Raw genomic sequence first — 24291 nt, forward strand, 5'->3', positions numbered from 1 at the left:
CCTCGAAAAAACCCAATGCGGGAAAACCAACGTAGCTATTTGAGGGTTTTCTTATTAAGCAATATCAAAGTACAATCTGGGTGCCGAAACTGGCCAACCCAACAGAGAATTTCCTTAGCAACTATACCTCACAGTTTGAGAGAAATCTCTTGGCTGAAAACCCAGAAAATCCTTTCGGTAGCTCCTTGGCACAAAACTGCTCTGCAACCCCAGCGTCTGCCCAATCTGGCCTGCGTCAGCCCTCTCTGTCTCACGCTAGCCTGCGTCAGCCCCAGGAGACTCTCTGTCAGCTTTCTAGGCCTTTGCATCAGACATGCTGGCCTCTCTGGTGCTCTGCGCAGCACTTGGCTGCCTCTGTGTGGCCCTGCGTCAGCCCTTGTTGGCTCTGCGTCACTCTCCTTGGCTGCTGCGCTGCTCTCTTGGCACAATCTCTGCCTTCTTTGTTTCTCTGTACTCAATGCCCCTCAGCTGCTCTCCCGATCAATGATTCTATCTCTCTTAGCAAACCCCGCTTTGGAGAATAGAATCACTGATCACTCTAGTGTGCTCCTCCAAGTGACCATCAAGCCTCCTTTTATACTTTTTCTGTTGACATCTCAACGGTCGAGATTAACTCTCTAATCAACGGCTAAGATTAGATCTGGCTTGATCCATGTCTTTTGGACCATTCTAACACAGATTCATATTAATACACATTAATATTTTATTTTCCCTAAGTTTAGACTTAGGGACTCCATTAAAAATATTAATTATTTTAATATCTCCTGATCTATTTAGAATCTGCCCAAACCCTTTCTGGGTATTGGAGATCTCATGTGGCCCAACCCCTCCACCAAATTTCGTGGCTAGAGCACATCCGATGCTACCCCAAATCAACATTAAACACAAGCATACATACCTCATTTTACCTTTAGGTCATCTAGACTTCTTCCAACAACTTCCTTGATTGAAAATATCTTCAATCCCTTCATCTGCTTCATGTCATCACACTATCATCCCATGAATTCCATAAGTTGGAGTTCCTGATGAAACACTTCCTTCCTCTCTAGATTAGTGAACCCTCCGATGAGGATTCCATCATAGAACCTTGAGGAGTTTGTATATCCCTATTTGGTAGATGTTTCCTTTTTGACTTGATGTATGATGAGCCTTGTCCTAGATGACTTCTTCCTTTCCTTCAATGTACAATGAGGTTCCCAAGAGCTATATCCTTCATGTTTGACTGCCATGGATTTTGTCGTTCATGGTTCCCATGGTGATGACACGAGTTCTTGTTTGTAATGCTTCCATGAAGCCACAATTTATCTTATTATCATGGTCATATCTATAACAAAAGATTTAGGAGCTTATGATAGGACCCTTTGGTGAGGGATACCATCTCAATCATAGTAGATGTTTGTTACTCCCTCTTTCCTTGGGCATTTTCTTTTGCTTCCTCCATCTTTCTAGTGATATGAGCTTCTTTCCATAATCTTTCCATATCATTGAATCTTAGCTATACTATTCTGTCTTTGTTTGAGGACCAAACTTCCCTTTCCTTTCTGCACATGTTTGAGTCCTTTAACCTTCAACGCCCTTGCCCTCAACTTGTCTTTTTCTATCTAACATAGAGACCACAAGTTGTCGAAAGAGGTAACTTCCTTGTCTATGGACATTTGTTACCTTGCTTATCAGTGAGTGTATCAATGATGATCATCTTCTTATCATCTCTCCCAAGTCTCCCAATTGAGATCTTATGAAGATATTCCTTCATTTTTTGATACCTTCAATCAGGTTTAAGTGATATGACCTTCTTCATTGCATTTCAGAGAGTATATCTTCTATCATTTCATATATCTCTTTTATGTCTCCTTTCTTGCTACATAGGGATGAGAGGATCTTAAGAGTTCCCTCCCATGAATTCAAAGGAGACCTTTTTCCTTGATGTGTTCATTGAATTCTCTTATCTATGAGGATTATGACAATCCTCCTTATTCCATGCAAGAACGTTTGATGACCCATCCAACCTATAGATCTCCTTGCAATCATGAAGTCATTTTACCAAATTGATTAATGAAAAATACTTGGCAAGAGAAGATAAAATCTTCACCTTGATCACGTTGAAGATGCACTGATGCTTCCTCCGGGTGATCTTCGAGTTGATGTGATTTTATTGTTGATCCTTGCTTGAGTTGCCTAGCATGAACAACTGAAATTCCTTTTAAAGATCTTTGAGATCTTCTTGCACTGTTCAACACCAAGCACCGAAACTGCTGCAAACTATAGGTTATTGAGATGATTGTGGTATGACAAAGATTGTAATGCCACTAAATTTGTGGCTGGCACTGTGGTTATTTCAAGACTAAATAGAGGGACTGACTTAGCACCGAGACTGTGAGAGATATCGAAGAACTGCCTTCTCTTTTTTTGACTGAGATTACTTAATCATATTGAGGCACCGAGATGTTAATAGCATAGCTCCAAAACTGTGGGTAGTATGAGACTATGAAATTATACGAGAACTTCAGATAAGGATCCAAATCAGTCTTGCTGTGGGACTAAATTGTCTTGCTGTTGTAGACTGTCTCCTTGATTATATAGACAAAATCCCTTGCCATTGTATACTACTGTTGTAGACTAGTCCTTCAATCTTTGATGTAGGATTTGAAACACAAAGCCCTTCAACTTGCTTTGATGCCCTTCTTGAAAACTGATCCTTGAATGTCTCTTTTTGTTGCCCTTCCTTTGACTTCAGCGCCTTAGCTCTGATACCATGTTGAAGAATCTAGGGAAATTAAGGTTAATAAGATTCTTCTCACCATGATAACTATTTGTGAGGCAATTTTAACTTTTTCTTCTTAGCACAATCTTCACTTATTATTATTAGAGTGTGTCTTCTTGATTCATCAAATAGTTACCAAAAACAAAAGAGACAAGAACTCAAGATGTTGGCTTTCTGCCAGGGCCAAAACCTCTCACTCTTTGAGAGGAAAACCTGCACAAGATTCTTCTTATAAAGATTCCAATTGACGAATACCAAGACCATGGCCCTTGACCTCTTTAGCCACTCCAAAACCAAGACACCAATCCTCGTCTTTGTCACTATTGAGTTCATCATCATCACTATTGCTTCACTGAGGTCATCATTATTGCACTGCAAAGGTCATTACTGTTGCACCATTGTTGTACCTTCACCTAGATCATTGCTGCACTCTCACTGAGATCATCACCATGTCAACGAGGTCTCTATACTGACCTTGTCTTCATTGAGATCTTCATCATGACCTTGATTCCATGCCTTCATTGATGCACTGAGATCTTCATCATGACCTTGTCTTCATTAAGATTATGACTGAGACCAAGGTTTCGATTATGCCGATATCATGACTGCGTCTAGTATGCGGAGAGTGTATTACTGTGGGATCACAATTATGCCGAGACAATGATCAATGTCTAGAGAGTATGTCGAGAGTGTATCACCTCAATCTTCTTCATCATAAATATGCCGAGACAGTGATCAATACTGAGATCTATACCGAGACAATGACTGTGTTCTTTCCTTGCACCAAGATCATCATCATGGATATGCTGAGACTGTCACCACCGAGGAGATTGAGACTGTAATTACTCACTATAATTACTCCAAAATTGCAGAGGCATCCGAGATTGTTCTGCCCTCTTATAATGCGGATTTCAGACCGCTGTACCCATCCGAAAATTGCAGAGAGTCCGAGTTCCTGTACCTTTCTTTTGCACAGACCCTAGCTAGGTATTTATAGTGGTTTGCCTCACATATTAAGCCGACTTGTATTCATGAAGAGATGTGTCATTTTAAGTGAGCTAACATGAGTGTATTTAATTCGATTTGCTGGCTAACTTCTTCAAGAGGGATTGTGCTTGTCTTTGGAGGGCTTCTAGACTTTCCTATAGACTTGTATACCTTAAACATAGGCTCAAGAAGAGCTTCTTCATACATGACATTGACTCTTTGACTTATTAATAAATCCTAAGGCTCTCAATGGGAGCCACTACCAAATAAACCTCTTGCTCATGAAACCCATGCAGCAAGGCATATAAAAATAATTTTATTTCTTTCATTTCATCATTTACAAAGATCATGTCATTATGAAGATCGAACCTAGTTACATTTTCTTCAACATCATCCAAATATAGAAGTATGATTACTGGTTCATTCTTCACTATCTTGATTTAGACGTTTGCATCTATCGAGCTTTTAACAAAGCCAATACTTTGAAGATAGGCATCCATTCTTGCATACCAAGCCCTAGGAGCTTGCTTCAAGCCATATAGAGCTTTCTTTAATCTGCAAACGTGAATTTCCCTTCTATTTATCTCAAAGCCTTCCGGTTTTTCAATATATACTTCTTCATCTATGGTTTGATTTAGGAACGCTGTTTTGACATCCATTTGATGGATATTCCATCCCATAGTGGCTGCTAAAGAAACCAAAGATCTAATAGTAGTGTACCTAGCAGTAGGAGCAAACGTTTCTTCATAGTCTATTCCTTCCTTTTGAGAGAAACCTCTTGCAACAAATCTTGCTTTGTATTTGTCTATGCTTCCATCAATGACATGTTTGATCTTGTAAATCCATTTAGAAGTGACAACAAATTTGTCACTAGGTCTAGGAACAGTTTCCCAAATCCCATTCTTCATGATAGAATGATATTCTTCCTGCATTGCTTTCTTCCATTCTTCTTGATGAGCAACTTCTTCAAACTTAGTTGGTTTTGCTTCAATTAACTTCGTCATGTATGCTGCATATCTTGAGTATCTTTTAGGCTTCTTGCTTTCTTTGAATGTGTCCTTTGCTGCTTTGTGTCCTTCTTCTTCTTCAAGTGTAGCTCTCAACCAATGTTGCATTAATCGTTATCGGGATAATATCGGCACGAGGAAAAAAATCGGAAAAAATCGTAATTATTGGGAAATAATCGGAAATAATCAGGAAAAAATCGTTTTGTACAAAAATATTCATTTTTTTTCAAAATTTTTAATATCTAAACCATCTACAACATAAAATAAATACATTGACACATAAATATGATAAAATAACTAATATATAAGATGTTTAATATCATTTCTAGTGCTAAAATCACACCTAACATTGAATCATGTCCTCAATAGTAAGTCTTGACTCCTGAGTCCCAACTCAGCCTCAAAATATCAACAAAAAATATAATAATGTATCTCATCATGTCATAATGTCATATACAATAAAATGAAGAAAATAACTAAAGTCTAATCCTATTGATTTCCTCTGCCCCTCTTGCGAGAAAATGCCATAGCTTTCCCTTTCCCTCTAGATGTAGCTGGTGGAGTTGGCAGTGGAGTCTGCTATGCTCTAGAAGCTGAAGAACTAGAAGTAGGAGCTATAGGAGGTAGACCACATCCTCTACTGGTGGAAGGGGTAGCTCGGGCAGGTGGTGTCACCTGGAAAAATTACAATCTCCCAATCTTGAAATCCTGAAAAACTGATAAGTCTACTGCATTTTGAATGAAATCCAATGAGGCCGGAACCACTCTCAAACATTCTGAGTCATTTCATGGTAATATTCAAAATTTAAGTAAAAGGATGACCTTAATCTTCATTTTCATCCTTTTACTTTAAGAATTTAACATTACCATGAATAGCATATCAATACTAGGGCCTAGACTTGATCATTAAGCTGCCCCACTCAGAAATTATTTGTTTCTTTAAAAAAAAATTGCATTTCGAACATTTAGCATCCCTTATAAAACCTCGCTGCCCCGACTGTGCAAATGATTTCATAAAAAAACAAAAAAAAACATTATAAAACCTCGCTGCCAGAGACCCCCACGATAATTTCGATTGTTATAATTTATCGCGATAATTTCATAAAAATCGTGCAAAAAAAATTACCCACGATAAATTCGTATAAAAATCGCGATAAAATCGTTTTATCGAAAAAATCACGATAAAACGATAAAATCGCGATTTTATTGCGATTTTCACAACACTGCTCTCAACCACGCTGGTCTCTGTTGGTCTTTTCTTTGCTTCGGGAATGGTAGTAGGTTGAAGAGGTTCACTTGGTCCTTCTTCTTCTTGATTTGTAGGTGACTTGTTATGTTGCTCTTCTTCTTCAAACAGTGGCACAACTTCTTCATTGGATTCAATAGGTATATCCTTGGATCTTTTGTAGGCATGATTTTGTCAAATATGACATCTCTGCTAACTTCAATTCTCCCTCCTTCTTTTATGTAGATTCTATAAGCCTTTGATAAAAGGCTATAACCAATGAAGATACCTTGTAGAGTCTAACTTCTTTTGCTTGTCTTTTGGAACATGAATGTATGTAGGACATCCAATGATTCAAAGATGATATATGCATGGCTTCTTCCCTGAGAATGCTTTTTCTGGTGTCATATTATCAAGAATTCTATGAGGACTTCTATTTTGTATGTATACTGCTGTCATGGTTGCTTCTCCCCATAGGAATTTTGGTAGGTCTTGATCAAATATCATAGTTCTTATGCATTCTTCAATGGTTCTATTCTTCCTTTCTGCTACTCCATTTTGTTCAAGATTGTAGGGAACTATGAGCCCCCTCTTAATGCTTGCTTCTTTGCAATAAGCTATCACTTCCTTCACCCCCATTGTCGGATCTAAGAGTTTTTATCTTTCTTTCTATTAGGGTCTCAACTTCGGATTTGAACTCCTTGAAATTTTCAAATACTTCATCTTCTGTCTTGAGAAGATAAATCCATGTTTTTCTAGAGTGATCATCAATGAAGGTCACATAGTATAGGTGGCCTCCAAGTGATTTATTAGACATGGGCCCACATACAGCAGAATGAATGACATCTAGTATTTCTTTAGACCTTGTATCACTGCTTGAAAAGGGTTTCCTGGAATTCTTTCCTAGGTCACATCCGTTGCATATTGCTTCATGATCTCCTTAATGTTGGGGATGCCCTTCATGTGTCTTGAGGCTCCGCTATCAATAATCCATGCATTGTCATCGTCAAGTGTACTTGTAAGTGCAACCAAGAATCCTCCACTCTTGACTCTCCGAGATAGATTGTAGATGATCCTTGCAACAAAACTTCCTCCAATTTTCAAGAGATTGAGCCCCATCTTCAAATAGCTTGCCGTTGAGAGAGTGATATTTTCTTCCAAGATTACTTTCCTTACTTCAAATGATAGCCAACAAAGTGATCTTCAAATAGTGGTTCCTTCACCTTAGCTCTGATAACATGTTGAGAAATCAAGGCATGTAGATATTAGGGTTTGATTCCTCTTTTCTTGATAATTACTTGTGATGTGTGTTGGATTCTTTTTCTTTTTCTATTATGTTATCTTTCATCAAGCAATTACCAAATGAAAAGTGCATGAGGATCAGAAGAACAAGGAACACAAGATATAGACACTCAGCTAGGGAAAACCCCTATTAAGGGGAAACCCGGTCAAACTCTTCCACTAGTAGATTCAAATGAGACAATCCAAGACCCTTTTGACCTAGACAAAGACCTTCTCCAATCACCAAGTCAGCCCTTCCATCAAGTAGATGAACTCTACCAAAGTCTCCAAGTTTCAACTTCACAAATGCAGCTTCAATACAAAATTTCGGACCTGCAGCTACTTCAAAAATTTCGTCCCCTACAACTTGCCCAGAAACCCTAGAAAACTCGCAAGAGAGAGAGAAAGAGAGATAGAGATGCTCCTAAAATTAAATCTAACTCCTAAAATCTAGTTAACTATCACTGCATAAAAATAAAGTGGTCAAACTACATGTAAGATGATTTGATGAATAAAACCCTCAAAAGAGGGGTTAATCCACACAAGAAGAGAACAATTGGTCCAAGATACCAATGCCCAACATCCAAAGCTCTTTGAATGGTGCAAGTGGTCAATGCTGGCTTGAAAATGCCCCAAGAATGTTCTATGGTCAATCCTTAGAGCATTGTGGAGTGCCTTCAAGTCAAAAAGTCTTCAACATCCTTTCCTCTTTAGTGGAATGACCTCATGAAGATCCCATCAAAGGGAAGCATTATCATAACAACTCCATCAACTAAGTGATATAGTGGTCAAACACCTCCGAATAATGCTCAAAATGAAGGCCCATGGTCGTCCCTTGGTTCAAGGCATCCCATGAAGCATGGAAGATGCTTCTACATGTCAAAATTTTGGTCATAAAACTCCCATCCAGCTAAGTGACCTCAAAACATAATCCAATTAATTCTTATTCCAGCCCACTTGTTCTCCAAGATACTTCAAGTCTTCAACCAAATCATGTCCACATCATCTAAGGCATCAAGATAATAACACATCATCCACGTAATGCTCCCAAGTCATCGAAAGTACCCCAATGCTGTCATAAATGCAAATCAGCCATCAAACCATGTGAAGACCAGCAAATAGTTGACCAATGAGGACAGCGCTCCAATTATTTCCACATGGCATGCATAGGGGAGTTCCAAGTGTTCACAAATGGCCCCAAAACTGCCTCAGGAGGTGTGATGCATGCCTCAATATACATGGAGTGCTTCCAACATCGTGAACTTCCTTCGGAAATGTGAAAGTACCCAAAAATCAAAATGCAGCCATCCCATCAAGGAAGGCTACTCTATGTTAACAAATCTGCCCCACTCATCAGAAAACAAGTGATAATGCAAAAGTTTTACTATGGGCACCCTGCTAAAAGGAGGGGTAACAAGCTAAATTATCATATATCAAATTTTAATGGCATGCAAGCTGGAGTAAGAGATTCAACTTTGTGCTTGTAGGGAAGGACCTGGGAATGGATTATTTTGAGATTCTTCTCATTGTATAATGTGGAGAATTTGGTCTTCACCATATGCTAAAGCCTAATATATAATGTAGTGAGTGTTCTTAACAACAATGTCACAGGGTTCGCCGATTTTGAACTTTGAGGTTCAAAATTCGGCAAACCCCAATTTTTTTTTCAAATTCCTTCAGGTTCACTGAACTGAAATCCGAACCCAAAGGTCAAACTTGATCGAATTCGAACATCAAGTTGAACCTGATCGAATTCGAACCTAAAACTGAACTACTTGACATTATTGACTTCCTTTTTAAAATTTTGAAATTTGAATATGTTCTCCATGATTTTGCAATATAGTTGTATTGTAATTTGTATGTTTAGATTTTTTTTATGTTTTAAATCTGTGATTTTTCAGAGATTACAAGTATTTGACATTATTCACATTCTTTTAAATTTTGAAGATTGAAAATTATGCCATCTTTTTGCGTTTGCAAACTACTATGGTGTATAAGTGCTTATATTTAACTAATGTGATTGATAATTAGATGTTACTATGATAAAGTTATTCATGTATGTTTACTAGTGAGAATTCTTATTCAGATGTTTTTATTGATTGATTTTGATTTATTATTATTTTATGTCACATTCACATATATATATATATATATATATATAAAATATGTATTGAAAAATATGTATAGTCGATCTTAATGCCAAACCTCATACAAACCTCATCAGAAAATTCGAATTCAAATCAAACTTAATCATTGTCGAACTCGAATTTGAACCTGAACCATGTGACATAGCTTAACAGCATTATCTGACATAATAACATTAGTTGTAACTAAATTGTAAGTACTACAAACAGACTTTTAAGAATTTTGTTTCATTGTTACAGCATAGACAAAATAAGGACAAAAACAAATTTTATGTCACCAGCATTTTTATCTTCATGTGTGTATTTCTTAGCATTTTTCTTTGTTGTGGTTCTGACAATAGCCCAAGACTCAAGAGGCTAAGGAAGATCTCACTGACAAAGATGTTCAGATGGGCTTTGATATCTCTCAAGGCAAGCATAAGGGTCAGGTAATGGAAATTCTTATTGGCAATGCTGTCTGAAATTTTTTGTTAGTTCATATTATACTCTTACTGAAGTCAAGACAAATTGGTTTGCTGATTTTCAAATTGATTGTTAATAGATATTTCTAAACCCTAAGCTTTTTTTCAGTTTTATTTTCTCTTCACTGGTCTAATATTATCTCTGCAGTATGCTCTTCGAAAGCTATATCATGAGAGTCCGCGGCTTATCTGTGTGCTTTACACCTCCCCGACATGTGGACCTTGCAGAACTCTTAAACCCATTCTCAGCAAGGTAAGATTGACTCCTGGCTGCCAGACAAATTGCTAAACATACATGTTATTGTTCTCCTTATTGTAATTTGTTATTGTCACATGATAAGTGCTTATATTATATTTTCTATTTGAATTTGATTAATATCATATTAATGTCATTTGGTCCAAAAACTAAATGCATACGATGCTTATCATTTTGCATATTTTAAATTTTGACATATAGTAAACATTATTATGGAGTACAAACTGGTTAGGAAGACATAAATTCATAAGAAACAAATATTAAGACCAGCACATGGAAACAAGTAAGCTGTTGCCGACATATGCACGATATAAGAAAACGCATCTCAAATTCTCAGAGATGATTCACAGAAGTGTTTAGCCATGTAAGATTGAATCTTTTGGTGAGACCAGTGTGTCCTGAATAAACTGAAAGAGAACATACTTGCATTTCAAAATAGTACACCACAATGTTAATTTGTTTCATTCACAAAAGTACTGCTGCATAGTACACTCTGGTAGATAATCCTGACTAGCACTGGCCAAGTATATCTGTCAAAATATTATTGGACTGTGGCATGTGAAGTTACTTAGGATGGACAATTGAACCAGCCAAGGAATTAAACAAAGTCTAATTAGGATTATATGATATCCTCACTAGGTTTACCATCACACACATCTCCTCTGCATGCATGGTGTAATCGAGTATACCCAGCCCCTGTAGTGAAATCATTTTTGGGCTCGTCAAACCATTCAATTTACACTGCCTTTATGTCTCTAGCAAAGCACATTGTTGCTCTCGCAGGAAGTAGTCTTATAACATTCTAATAAAGCATGAAGTACATACCAACTGTTAATTTTCCAGTGTTCTATGCTTGACACAATCACTTGTTACAATTCTTCTTCAATTAGCAATCACTTTATCCAATAAATTCAGTCTTTCAACAACAATATGCAATTGTAGATAGAACAGTGAACCAAATGCACAATAAAAGACAGCCAAGAACAATAGAGACACAACAATTTGGTCAAAGACCAGGGAAAAACCCTACATGGGGGAAAAGCCTTTCCAAATTCTTCTTCTATTAGATTGTCATCAAATGTTCAAATGTCCAAATGTTTTTACGGTGTGGGTTTTTCCGGTGCAAGATTTATCTCCCCTATGATTCTTCTTCTTCTTTAGATTCAAGAGTTTTCAGCAGATGCGCAGAGATGAGAAGAGACGAGATATGATATGATACAATCTTGCACCGGAAAAACACACATTTGAGATAAATCTTGCACATTTACGGTGTGGGTTTTTATGGTATGGGTTTTTCCAGTGCAAGAAGAATCATCATAGGGGAGATAAATCTTGCACCGGAAAAACCTTCTATTAGATAATACTTACACTGTTGTTTTTGGACAAATGTCCCCGGAAAAACCCAATGCGGGAAAACCGTTGCAGCTATTTTGAGGGTATGTTATTCTGTAGTATTTCCTTGAGTACAACTGGGTGTCAAACTGGCTCACCCGACAGAGAAAAATAACCGGCAATAATGCCTCTCTATTCGGAAACAGGTATTCAGAAAACCTGTCCCATGAAACCCTCTCTAGCAACTCTAAAGCATTGCGTCAGCCCTCTGCTGCTCTGCGTCAGCCCTTTGAGGCACTGCGTAGCCTCTGGGATCCTCTGCGTCACTCTCTCTGCCCTCTACGTTGATGATGCAAGCCCTCTGGCCTCTGCGTTGTCTGTGTTGGGCTCTGCGTGACCTGCTCTCGCTGCTACGTCTTGCTCTCTGCCTCTGCACTGGTCTCTCGGCACTATCCCTGCCTCTCTGTCTAGTACTCACTGGCCCTTGTTGCTGATCATTGATCCGACTTTGCTTAGCAACCCAACTCTAGCAAATCGAATCACTGATCACTCTTGTGTATCTTCCAGCTGACCCTCAAGCCTCCTCTTATACTTTTCCTATTGGTCCTTCAACGGCCGAGATTAAATCTCTAATCAACAGCTAAGATTAGATTTGGCTTGATCCATGAGTTTTGGAACCTTCTAACCCAGTTTTATATTAATTTCCATTAATATTTTATTTTTCCTAAGTTTAGACTTAGGAACTCCATTTAAAATATTAATTATTTTAATATCTCCAAACTGGTTAGAATTTGCCCAAACCATTTCTGGGTTTTGGAGATCTCATGTGCTTTAGCCTCTCCACCAATTTTCTATTGAATTTTCTAAGTCTATCCATTAGAAAATTAATTTGTATTTTGTTTGTTTATTTCTTCTACTTGTTTAAATCTAAGAAGTTATTTAATACATTTAAATATCGAAATAAACACAATATAGTCACAACATCTACAGATCATCGACTGAAAGAAAACAAGAACACAAGTGACATCGTTATTTTTGGACAAATGTCCCCGGAAAAACCCAATGCAGGAAAACCGATGCAACTATTCTAAGGGTTATATTATTAAGCAGTCTTCTAAGTACAACAGGGTGCCTAACCGGCTCACCCGACAGAGAAATAATACACAGCAACAATACCTCTATATTTGGAAACAGGTATTCAGAAAACCTGTCCCACAAAACCCTCTCCGGCATAACTAAAGCTCAGCACTGGCCCTTCTGGCCTCTGCGCAGCCTCCTACTGACCTGCGTCAGCCCCAAGACCCTCTGTGTCAGCCCTCTGAGGCACTGTGCAGCCTCTGGGACCCTTTGCGTCACTCCAACAACCTCTGCATGGATGACGCAGTCCCTCAGCCTCTGCACTGTCTTTGCTGGGCTTTGCGTAGCCTGGACTGGCTGCTGCTCTCGCTCCCTCTGTTTTTGCGCTGGTCTCCCAGTACTGTCTTTGCCTCTCTACCTCGTACTCACTACCCCTCGCTGCTGATCACTGATTCAACTTTGCTTAGCAACCCCTCTCTAGCAAAATGAATGACTGATCACTCTGGTGTGTTTTCCAACTGACCCTCAAGCTTCCTTTTATAATTTTCTCGTTGGTCCTTCAACGATCGAGATTAAATCTCTAATCAACGACTAAGATTAGATTTGGCGTGATCCATGACTTTTGGAACCTTCTAACCCAGTTTTATATTAATACCCATTAATATTTTTATTTTTCCTAAGTTTAGACTTAGGAACTCCATTAAAAATATTAATTTTTTTAATATCTCCCAAACCGGGTACAATCTATCCAAACCATTTCTTGATCTTGGAGATCTCATGTGCTTTGGCCTCCACCAATTTTCATGGCTAGAGCACATCTGATGCTACCCCAAATCAACATTTTCATGGCTAGAGCACATTTGATGCTACCACAAATCAACATGTCATAGCGTCCTTCCATACTTGCTCTTTCACTGCTTTTTCAAAGGTGTGAGGTTCAACCAAGGTTGCACGAAACGGGGAAACGGGAAGCGATACGAAACACGACCTCCCCAAATTTTGGAAACGGGGAAACACAAATATATATATATATATATATATATATATATATATTAGGACATTTAAGAAATATGTGCAATCATAAAGCATATATGATATATTCTAATTTATTACATTATGATAAAATTGTCAATTGTCAATGCATAAACTATAAGTATCTAAATTTACATCACATTTACTCATGAATAATCACATAATGAAAATAGAAATATCCAAAATCAGCCACGAGAAATTTCTAATTTTTTGTCTCGTGCTTGATTGGGAGTCTCCTCCTACATAGTTGAATGACCTTAGTGCTCTTGATTAAATACAAGTTTCATACCCTAGTACCCTACATTCTCTTGATTATTGGGAGTCTCCCCTGCATAGAGGGCTTTGTTCTCTCGATTAAATACAAGTTCCATACCTTAGTACATGATAAAATCCAATGGAAACATTGCAATCCCCCCAATCCTGAAATCCTGAAAAACAGATAAGTCTGCTGGATTTTGAGTGAGATCTAAAATTCTACTTTCTCCATATGAAATCCAATGAGGGCGAAACCACTCTCAAACATCTTGAGTCATTTCATGGTAATGTTAAAAATTTAAGTAAAAGGATGAAAATGAAAAATAAAGGAGAATATCACTTTTATTTTAAGAATTTAACATTATCATGAACTGCATATCAACACTAGGGCAAAAGTTCACTTTTATAACTTTAGACAGGCATCTGGAGGCAACTAGAAGTCACTAGGCTAACGTAAGAATAGATTAGAAAACAAATAATAAAAAAAAAATTAAAAAAACACAAGTAAATGCTGAAACGTGGGTCGTACGGCCCTGAAACGCGTTTCAGGGCCGTACCAAATGCGTTTCAGCGTTTCGTACTTGTTTCCGTACGGAAACGCCCTCCTACCCCACGTTTCCTGCAACATAGGGTTCAACTTATATGATGTTGCTTATAGCCACAACATATCCTTGATATCGTCATGGCTTCTTGATTTCCCTGAAGGTTCCTTTGGCAACAACATGCCTCTTAGCATCCTATAAAGTGTCACAGAGCCAAAGTGGTCTCTTATTGGTAGGAGGATCACACGAAGGGGGATCCAAGGGGTCCATGGGTTCCATGGGATCGTCAACAATGTCAGGCTCATGCCCAGGCACAGAAGGGCCTTTTAGAATATCCATGGCATCATCATCCCTCTCAACATTGGCAGGGGGAGGAGTATCCCTTACTTTCCCAAGCGCTGCATCTTCGTCAAATGTCGCATCCTTCCTAAACTCTATATTGCTTTGACCAGGCACGTATATTCAATAAGATTTAGAATTTTCACAGTAGCCAACAAACATACCTTTCTTTTTCCAGAAGCTTCTTGATTGTTCTTTTTGTCCTTCTGTACATGGAAGTAGACGAGGCAACCAAAGATCCTCAAATGTCCAACATCGGGTTTTACACATGTGAAAACTTTTTCCGGAGTCCTGTCACCTAAGGCTTGATGAGGAGTCCTGTTTTGAACATAATGTTGGAAATAACATTGAGAGGGGGGGTGAATCAGTATTATCAAATTCTTTTCAATATATCTTCCAGATTTATACTTTAATTTATTCTTCAGATATTGATCATTAGTTTGTATGTCAGTACCATATAATAATGAGCAAGAACAAGAAAAACAAATAATCACACCAAAGAACACTAGATATAAGGTGGAAACCCAATGTGGGTGAAAACCACCTGCTGCAATATGTCTTTATCTTCTTTCAATTAGAAACTTCTTTTACAATGATTTTGTACTGGTGCAGTCCTTTACCAGTACGCAGGCTACAACTTGCCGAGAGCTACAACCCTCTCTCGTTTTCTAGTCTCTCCTGGAAGGGAGCTACAACCCCCTTAGCTAATCTACTAGTACGTAGGTGCTGACCTACTTCTTTTCTACCAAGGACCACTTTTCATAAATTTTCAAATTGGATCCATAAACATCAAATAATCATCAAGTACATGTGAATCAACCAATCTCCTTTTTCAATCAACCAATGAATCAACCAATAACTTCTCAGAACGCAGTAACCAGAACAACAATAACAGTAATCTAAACCCAGAACTCTTCAACAATAGATAAAAGGCAGCCAACAAATATTTCAAGAAAAGTCCGCAACTTCACCAATAGAAACCTGCGAATATCCGCAGCTCTTCTGTGTCTAAACTGCGCAGATCCGCACCTGGTCCTTCTTCTGCTCTGTGTACCTCCGCACCTACTCCTTCTGCTGCACTGCGTACCTCTGCGCAGATCCGCACCTGCACTGTCTGCTTGACAGCGAACCTCCACACCTGGTCCTTCTGTTGCGCTGCGTACCTCCGCATTGTACCTTCTGTTGCGCTGCGTACCTCCGCACCAGCGCCTTCTGCTTCGCTGCGGACCCCCGCACCTGCGCCTTCTGCTGTGCTGCGGACCCCCGCACCTGCGCTGTGGATCACCTGCGGACCTCTGAATAGAGCCAAATTAACAGTCCTCCAATGTGCCATAGACAGTCAGATCCACAGATTTGATCATGCGCCCGAGAGATCACGACCTATCAATAGATTCGCCTTAAATTTCACCTTGATTTAGATCTAGCTTTTCAAACCGATCACCCAAAATTTCAGATCTTAAGATATTCAAATTTCACAAGTGACTAGCCAAGTGATCTCCTTTCCTTTTTATAGGCAAGCCCTTATTCAAACCATGGGACAAAACCATCGAAAACCAATACAAGGGATCCAAACCGGGGTTCAATAATTTAGATCCTATACCACGGACCAAAACCATAGGATCATGAACGTCGGGCTAAATACCATGGGCCAAACATAAGAATTCCCATGTGTGCGCGCTTCTCTGCATTGGAGTGAGTGAACTGGGGTCCGCACCTTCTGTTCGGATAACCTGCGGACATGACCGCACTTTGTGAACGGCGTGCCTGCGGGCCCGCACCTTTTGAACGGTGTACCTGCGAACCCCTTATTTTCCATCATTTTGAGAGCCTGAACAAAGATTTGCCACTTGAGTGAGTTGCCATCAAGTACAACACCTGTGCCATAGCGCCAAACCTGAATCATAATGCCAACACATAAAACGACTGTGTTTGCAACTTCACCCCATAGAAACTTCAACAACTTTTGATCTTGCAACATGGCCCGTGCAACTTTCATAATGGTCATGTTCTTCCTTTTAGCTGCTCCATTTTGCTCGGGGTTGTAAGGTATGTTAGTCTCCTTCTTGATTCCCTCTCTCTTGCAAAAGTCAATGAACTCATTTGAAATGAATTCTCCACCATTATCAGACCTGATGACTTCGATTCTTTTCCCTGTTTGATTTTCTATTAGTGCCTTGAAGTCTTGAACATATCAAATGTCTCGTCCTTGTGCTTCAAGAAGAATATCCATGACTTGCGAGAGAAATCATCCACAAATATTATGTAGTATAAATAGCCACCAAGAGATGACATAGGCATGGGTTCACATAGATCAAAATGTATGAGTTGTAGTATCCCATTTGTCTTGCTTCTACTAGAAGGGAATGGTCTCCTTGACTTCTTTCCACTTGCACATCTTGGACAAACCCCATCATGATTTGATTGAAATTCATGCATCCCAGAGACCAACTTCCTTACCTTAGAAAGGCATCATAGTGTAGATGTGCGAATCTTCGGTGCCATAATTCACATTGATGAGAGGCATCATGTACTAGGGCTTGCATAGAGCTCCCACAAACTCTACATAGGCCTTCATTCCTAGACCCAAGAGTGAAAGCATCTCTCATAATAGATCTCATTGGCCATGCAAGAACATTTCCATTGATGAATGCAATCTTGAAACCCTTGTCCGCCATGGAAAAAATTGAGACAAGGTTCTTTTACAATCCTGACATATAAGACATCATGAAGATGTATGATCTGACCATAGTTCAAATTAAAAGAAGCATATCCAAACCCTTTCACTGGATAAGTAGAGTTGTCCCCGTTGTCGCTTAGATTGTATAGGCACCGCGACCACTGCTCAGGGCGGGGGTTGTCACTCTGATCCCTGCCCACTCCATTCTAGCTGTCTCCCAACAACAGGCTATGGGGGGTAGTCCCTATGGAATGAGGTGAAGGAAAGACACGGATGAGTGGCCTAGTTACTTGGTTAAATTTAGCAAGATCAATGATCAGATTAGATTTTAAGTATGAGACCAGTGCCTTAATGAAGTCACAATTCTTGCTTATGGTAATTTGAAACCAAGTGACTAGATGGACACTTGCCGCTTGAATGATTAACTATCCTATATGATGTGCAATTCCTAGGATCGAGATGCAATGATCTTGGTCTATTTTAATTATATGCTTAGTCTAAGTATGGTCTTCCCTTAACTATTTTGAAGCTGGACTCCAAGGTAGGTTGTGGGAAGGAGGCCAATAGGAAGCAGGCTAAGCCCTGATTAACGATACCTTCCGTTGTGCTCCTATCACCCAATGCCTTCGGCTAGTGTTGCATGAACGCCCCCCCGGATCAAAAACCTGATCCGTGATCCGTACGGATGCGTGGGGGAAGCGCCATACTTTCGGATTGATAAATACGCTTCCTGGAAATTTCGGAAGCGTGTGACCGGAACGTGTTTCGGTTTTTTCGAAACGCGCTTCGTACGACACTTCGGCTGTACGAAGCGTCGCGCTTCGGAGTACAAAGCGTACGGATCGCGAGTGATTCTGTACAGCTTCCTCCATTTCCGCCGCGCGGCCAAAAAGGCGCTGTTTTTTTAATTTTATTTTTTATTTTTTGGCATTTTGGATTGTTGGGGGTGGGTCCACCTTGGGTTAGGGTAAGGAATGAAGGGATTTAACCCCCCCTTCATCTCTCATTTTCTCACTATTAGTTTATGAGAGTTGGAGAAGAGAAGAGAGGAGAGGAGAAGAGAAGAGAGGAGAAGAGAGGAGAGCTTGGAGGAGTGAAGGAGGAGGAGCTTGGAGGACTTCCATCTACAAGAGCTAAAGAGGTAAGTGCAAACCCCAAACTCCCTTATTTTTTTGACATTTTTTTTTTGTATTTTTCTCCTCCCTCTCCTACTCTTTCCCATTGTTTCTACTTGCTCATTTAATTGCAGGTTGTCCACCACCTATATCCATATTCCAAGATGGTGTTCTTTTGGCTTCTATGTATCATTCCACTTTTGGTTTTAATGATGGCAAGGGGGAGTAGGAATAGAAGGGAAGAAGCACAAGAGGATAGTGGTCCCAATATGAGTGACCCAATGTATGATGAGGAGGAAGGGGATGAAGTTGAACTTGAAACACTAAAGGGGAAAGTTGCATTAACACCCTTGTGGAACTATGTGACCAAACTTGAAAGGGGAAAGGGTGGTGGAAGCTACAAATTTTTGTGCCCTCATGGTTGTCATGGTGGAAAACCATTTAGTGGTTCATATACCCGTGTGAGGAGGCATCTTTGTGAGGTGATGGACAGTGATGATAAAAAGGGTGTTGTGGGGATACAAATTTGCCCAAACATTTCAGCTGAACAAAGAAGAAAATACATCCAAATAGAGTAGGCTGCACAACAAAAAAGCAAGAAACAAAAAACTCATTCTGAATCAAGTGCAACCTCTAGATTTGGTAGCTAATCTCCTCATGGTACTTCTGGAAGCTCTGGAGGTAAAAGAACAATAGGGGATTTCCTTAATGTTGCTGGGAGGGATGATGTGGATGGAAAGATAGTCCGATTTTTTTGTGCTTGTGGTGTACCATTCAATGTGCTTTGCTCTCCCTATTGGCATGAAATGGTAAAGGCCATCAATGAAGCCCCAAAATGATACAAGTCCCCCAACTATGAGAAAGCTATAACAGTGTTATTAGAAAGAGAAAAAGCAAAGGTTCAAAGAGCTTTGACACGTTTTACAAATGAGTGGGTAGCTTGTGGGGTATCCATTGTATCAGATGGGTGGACAAATATTAGAAACCAACATTTGATAAATGTTCTTGGTGTTTCTGCTAGTGGTGCAGTATTTATTACATGTCATGTCTCCTCCTCCATCAGTGCATCTTCCCAAAACATTGCAGATCTCCTATTGCAATCAATCAAAGATGTTGGTTTGAATAATGTGGTTCAAGTGATCAAAGATAATGCAACAAATTGTAAGGCAGCAGGAATAATTATTGAGCGTACTCATCCATGCATCTTTTGGTTTGGGTGCCTGGTTCACACATTGAACCTTTTGATGCATGATATTGTGAAGCATAAAGAATGTGGGCGGATTAATAAGCTTTACAGGAGAGGGAAGCAACTCATTAAATTCATCACAGGGCATACAAGGGTAAACTACCTCTATGGCACTTACTCCAAGTTGCAGTTGCTTAAACTTGCAAAGACAAGATTTGCCAGTTATTACCTCACCTTTAGGTGGCTAGTGAAGGTGAGACAAGCTTTAACTAATATGGTGTGTGCTGAAACATGGAATGAAATTAACACTAATAGAGATGGTGCTAATGCAGCCAAGGACACTATTCTTGACATGTTCTTTTGGTCACAGGTTAAATATGTTTTGCAATTCACCAAACCAACTTATTACATGATCAAGTTTGGAGATTCAGATCGACCAATAATTGGGGAGGTGTATGAGCAAATGGATAGCATGTTGGGGCAGGTTAAAGACATTGTTGAGCCTAGAGATATCACCTTGTACAATTATATTCGTGCAGAGGTGGAAAAGCAATGGGAAATGCTAAATGTTCCATTGCATGCATTAGCATATGTTTTGACACCTAAATACTATCATCCATCATGGCTTTCAACACTAGCACTTGGGGGGGGGGGGGGGGGGGGGGGGGGGGGAAGCAGGAGAAAACCACACCAAGATCAAGAGGTTCACAAAAAATGTATGATTGCATTGAGTAAATTAGTCCTTGACGAGGAGGAGGTTGCCATGGTATGGAGACAGTTGAGCAACTATACGCTTAACACTGGTCCATTTGGGAGCATGCATGCAATTAGAGATCGAGAGACTTTTTCTTCTCTTGAGTGGTGGAACATGCATGGAGGGGCTACTCCACTTCTACAAACTTTGGCATTGCGGGTGCTATCACAGGTGGTAAACACTTCTTCTGCAGAGAGGTGTTGGAGCTCTTATTCTTTCATCCACAGTGTTAAAAGGAACAGGTTGAGTTTAGACTGGGCAGAGAGCTTGGTTTATGTTCATTACAACTTGCGATTGTTGTCCCATTACTGTGATGATGCAAAGACTAATAAAGACCTTAAGATTTGGGACAGGAATCCAGAGGAGCCCAATTTGGAGGATGGAGTGTTGCGATTAGAGCAATTAGAGGATGCCCTTATTTAGGTATTGCCATTGTGGTATGCATTTTGCTTATAAAGCATTTCTCTAATTCATGTTTTAAATTTTTTTTGTTAACTAGTGTTTTTTTTTGTATGAATTTTTTGAGCGATTCCAGGATGATGATGATCGTGTTGAGATGCCACCCCCATCTGGTCCCTTGGTTCCTAGGTTCCATGGTTCAACACCAATAGCAGGGGGTTCGTCTTCATCAGTTTCAGTGCCACAACTTCCATAGGCACCATCTTCTTCATTGCTACCACGTGGAGGCCTGCCGCCACGTCCTCTTCGTGGTGGAAGGAGGAGAGATTAGTAGATATATTCAATATTTACTACTTTTGTCATAAATTAATCAGTAGACTTGTAGGCTTGTGAATTTGAACCTTTTTGTTTTGGCGGTGACCAAGTGACATATTTTGTAAACATTATTATTTGATTTTTGGACATGACAAATGTTGACAGTTGCTCACTTGCTAGATAAATCATAATATGCTCTATGTTTTATGTTTTATAATATGCTTAAATGTTTTATGTTTTATGTTTTATAATATGCTTAAAAATTTGATGTATGTTTGTAATTGCTAGAATATAGATGGTTGATGTTCGAATAATTAATCATTGATGTATATACTAGTAACTACAATGGAATCATGGATGCCATATCTATCTTGATTTATGCAAAAATATGCATGTTTTCATGTTTTCTACAACTAATTTGGTATTTGGGATGTTTGTTTTGAGTAAACACTTCAAGATCTTTTAATCTTGGCCCTTGATTTTTTATTTTTGAAAAATTTTCGAATTTATCATTTAATTCCATTTTAATTAGCTCAAAATTAATTATTTTGGGTTAATTTTTTCAAAAATTTGACTTTGACTTAACCACCAAAGTCCAAGGGTCCAAATTTTCTTGATATATACAATATTCTCTTGGTAGAGGACTTTAAAAATTGATTCCTTTAGGACCCACGAATTTTTCCACTTGGAAAATTATTTTTCTTAAGACAATTTAATTTTGACTCTAATTAATTTATTTTTTGGCTTAGGATTTAATTTTATTTTTCTAGAAAAATTAATTAATTTACACATGAGGGGACTTAGTATTTTTCCGACCCTCTAATACATAAGATTTAACATTTACAAGACTCAAAGAGGGAATACACATTTGGCTTAGACCCTTAAGACACATAACCCATCTGCGACACAATATGATCTAGTAAACCAAATGATTTGTAATAAAATAATTAAACAAACTAGCTTAAATTATTTCCAAATCACTTTTACATCAGACTCTACTAAAAATACTAGGCCTCGCCTAAGATTTCGACAATAAATTTCGTCCTAGCTTTGGGGTTTAAGCTGAAGGGAAAAAAACTCTTTTGATTATCCGTGTCTAGAAACATAGGTAATCAGCGAGGTTAAAAAACTTCCTAGGATGGAACTCGTCATCAAAATTATAGGCTTACCTGGGTTGTTACATATACTCAAGGCCTTACTAGGATCATTTACATCATATAACTTGCAGAATGGGGAGATCATGACACATGGACCGCTGATAGTGATCAGATCGATTGAAAAATTGGCGCTTCCTCTTCCTTGGAACTTTGACAATTTGAGTGCAATACTCCCCAAGAATAATCTTCAAATTTGTCTCCCTCTCTACCAAGTTTGAGAGGACTTCATGATAACCCATGAAGTGTCGAGAGGTCCCACTATCTACCAACCAACTATCAAGCGAATTTGGAGGGGAGGAACTAGAAAGAGAAGAAATAAGAAAATATTTAGATTGAGTAGTAGTTGCATTATTTCCATACCTTGAGTTCCTTGGTCTTTTTTGAGGACGATGGCCTTCATCATGATCATTAGGAGCACTTCTTCTTCTTCTTCAATCATTAGACCTGTAGTTGTTGTAATTGGACTTGGGGGCACTTCTCTTCTCTGGACAATCTCGGGCAAGGTGAACAAGCTTGTGACAATTGTAGCATTCAATTTTTGACACATCCCTTTTAATTCTTCTATTAGATTCCCTGGGTGTTGGTGCACGCCTTCTTGAATTAGATGATCTTCCTCTTCCTTTCCTCTTCTTGTCTTGAGCAACAAATGTAGTGGGCTCCCCTTTTTCATGCTTTTGAATTCTCCCTCTAAATATCATCCTAGTCTCTTCTTGAGTGCACTTGCCAAATGTCAAGAAACTGTCATTATTGCTAATAGTTGTAATAAATGTCTCCCAAATAGGTGGAAGACCTCCAAGTGCAATTAGTACCAGCTATCTTTTAGAAGAAGCTTCTATGACAAACAACAATTGATCCTTGAGTTGGGATATCCTCATGAAGTATGACTGCACAATCTCTCACTTATTAATCTTGATGTCCTTGAGTTGATTCTTCAAAGAAAGAATGTGACTCAAGTTGTTGACTTTGTGAAAATTCGTTGTCTTAAATTTTACTGCAGCAATTGATATTATTTCTTCTATTTGTTAAATTGATCAAACAAATTATTTGCATTTTTCTACGGCAAATATCGAAACATATACACTGAAACCTACACAAATAAAATTCCATGGAAAATAAATAGAAGGAATATACTAGCACATATGTAACCACAATGACAGTTATTTTTGGACAGTCGTCCCCGGAAAAACCCAATGTGGGAAAACCGGTGCAACAAATGAGCATTTCTTTTATTAATCTTCAGCAATAATTTTTGTACAAGATATGGACAGCCAAAATAGAGGAAGAATTACTGAGAGAAATTTATTGATGAATTTCTCACACTTCACAACCTTTTTTTGACCCTGAAGAGGACCTTCTGCCCTTTTGCTGGCCTTACTGCGTCACCCCCTGTGCAGTGATTGCGTCACTCCTTTGCGCTGATGAACTGTATCCCTCCTTTGTGCTGCCCCTTCCAGATTTGTCATGCACTCTCAGACTATTGTTGATGCTCTCTCTCTCCCACATGCAACTCTCTCTAACTCGATTTTCTCTTGCCAAACTTTAGCCATTGAGAAAATCGATCTGCTTGAGCAACTGAGTATTTTCCCTAGTGTGTTCTCCATCTACCCATCGATTTCTTCTTATAATCCTCTATTGGAGCACCAATGGCCAAGATTAAAACATAATCGATGGCTTAGAAATTCCCTGTTGATCTGTGTGAGTTTCTAGATGATTCTCACCACATCTCAATTAATACTGATTAATTAACCATATTCCCTAAGTTTAGACTTAGGAAATAATTAAAGAATTGGTTACTAATCAAATTGAGATACTTCTGGGTGGAATTTCTAGAAATGATTTTTGGGTTTTGGAGAACTCATTCATTTTAGCCTCTCCACAAAGTTTCATGGCTAGAACACATCCGATGCTTCAAAAACTAACACTCCCTCTTAGCGAGGAATGTGTTCTAGTGTTGCTGCCCCTTGTAGCAACATCCTGTCTCTGCATCAT

At 38.9% G+C, this 24291-nt stretch overlaps 1 protein-coding gene across 2 annotated transcripts in view; it reads left to right on the top strand.

Annotated features, from left to right (window-relative positions):
* LOC149255503 (thioredoxin reductase NTRC-like) overlaps positions 1-24291 on the top strand; it is a 362592-nt gene that overhangs the window by 172645 nt on the left and 165656 nt on the right. For both annotated transcript variants that reach the window (XM_089460504.1, XM_089460503.1), the window contains exons 7-8: positions 9747-9833; positions 10015-10119. In XM_089460504.1, the coding sequence (XP_089316630.1) occupies positions 9747-9833; positions 10015-10119 (192 nt within the window). The remainder of the gene's footprint in view (positions 1-9746; positions 9834-10014; positions 10120-24291) is intronic.

The sequence above is a fragment of the Pinus tabuliformis genome, chromosome 7 (assembly GCF_031772625.1).
Source record: "Pinus tabuliformis cultivar Carrire ecotype Pingquan chromosome 7, CPIR1, whole genome shotgun sequence".
Classification (NCBI taxonomy): domain Eukaryota; kingdom Viridiplantae; phylum Streptophyta; class Pinopsida; order Pinales; family Pinaceae; genus Pinus; species Pinus tabuliformis.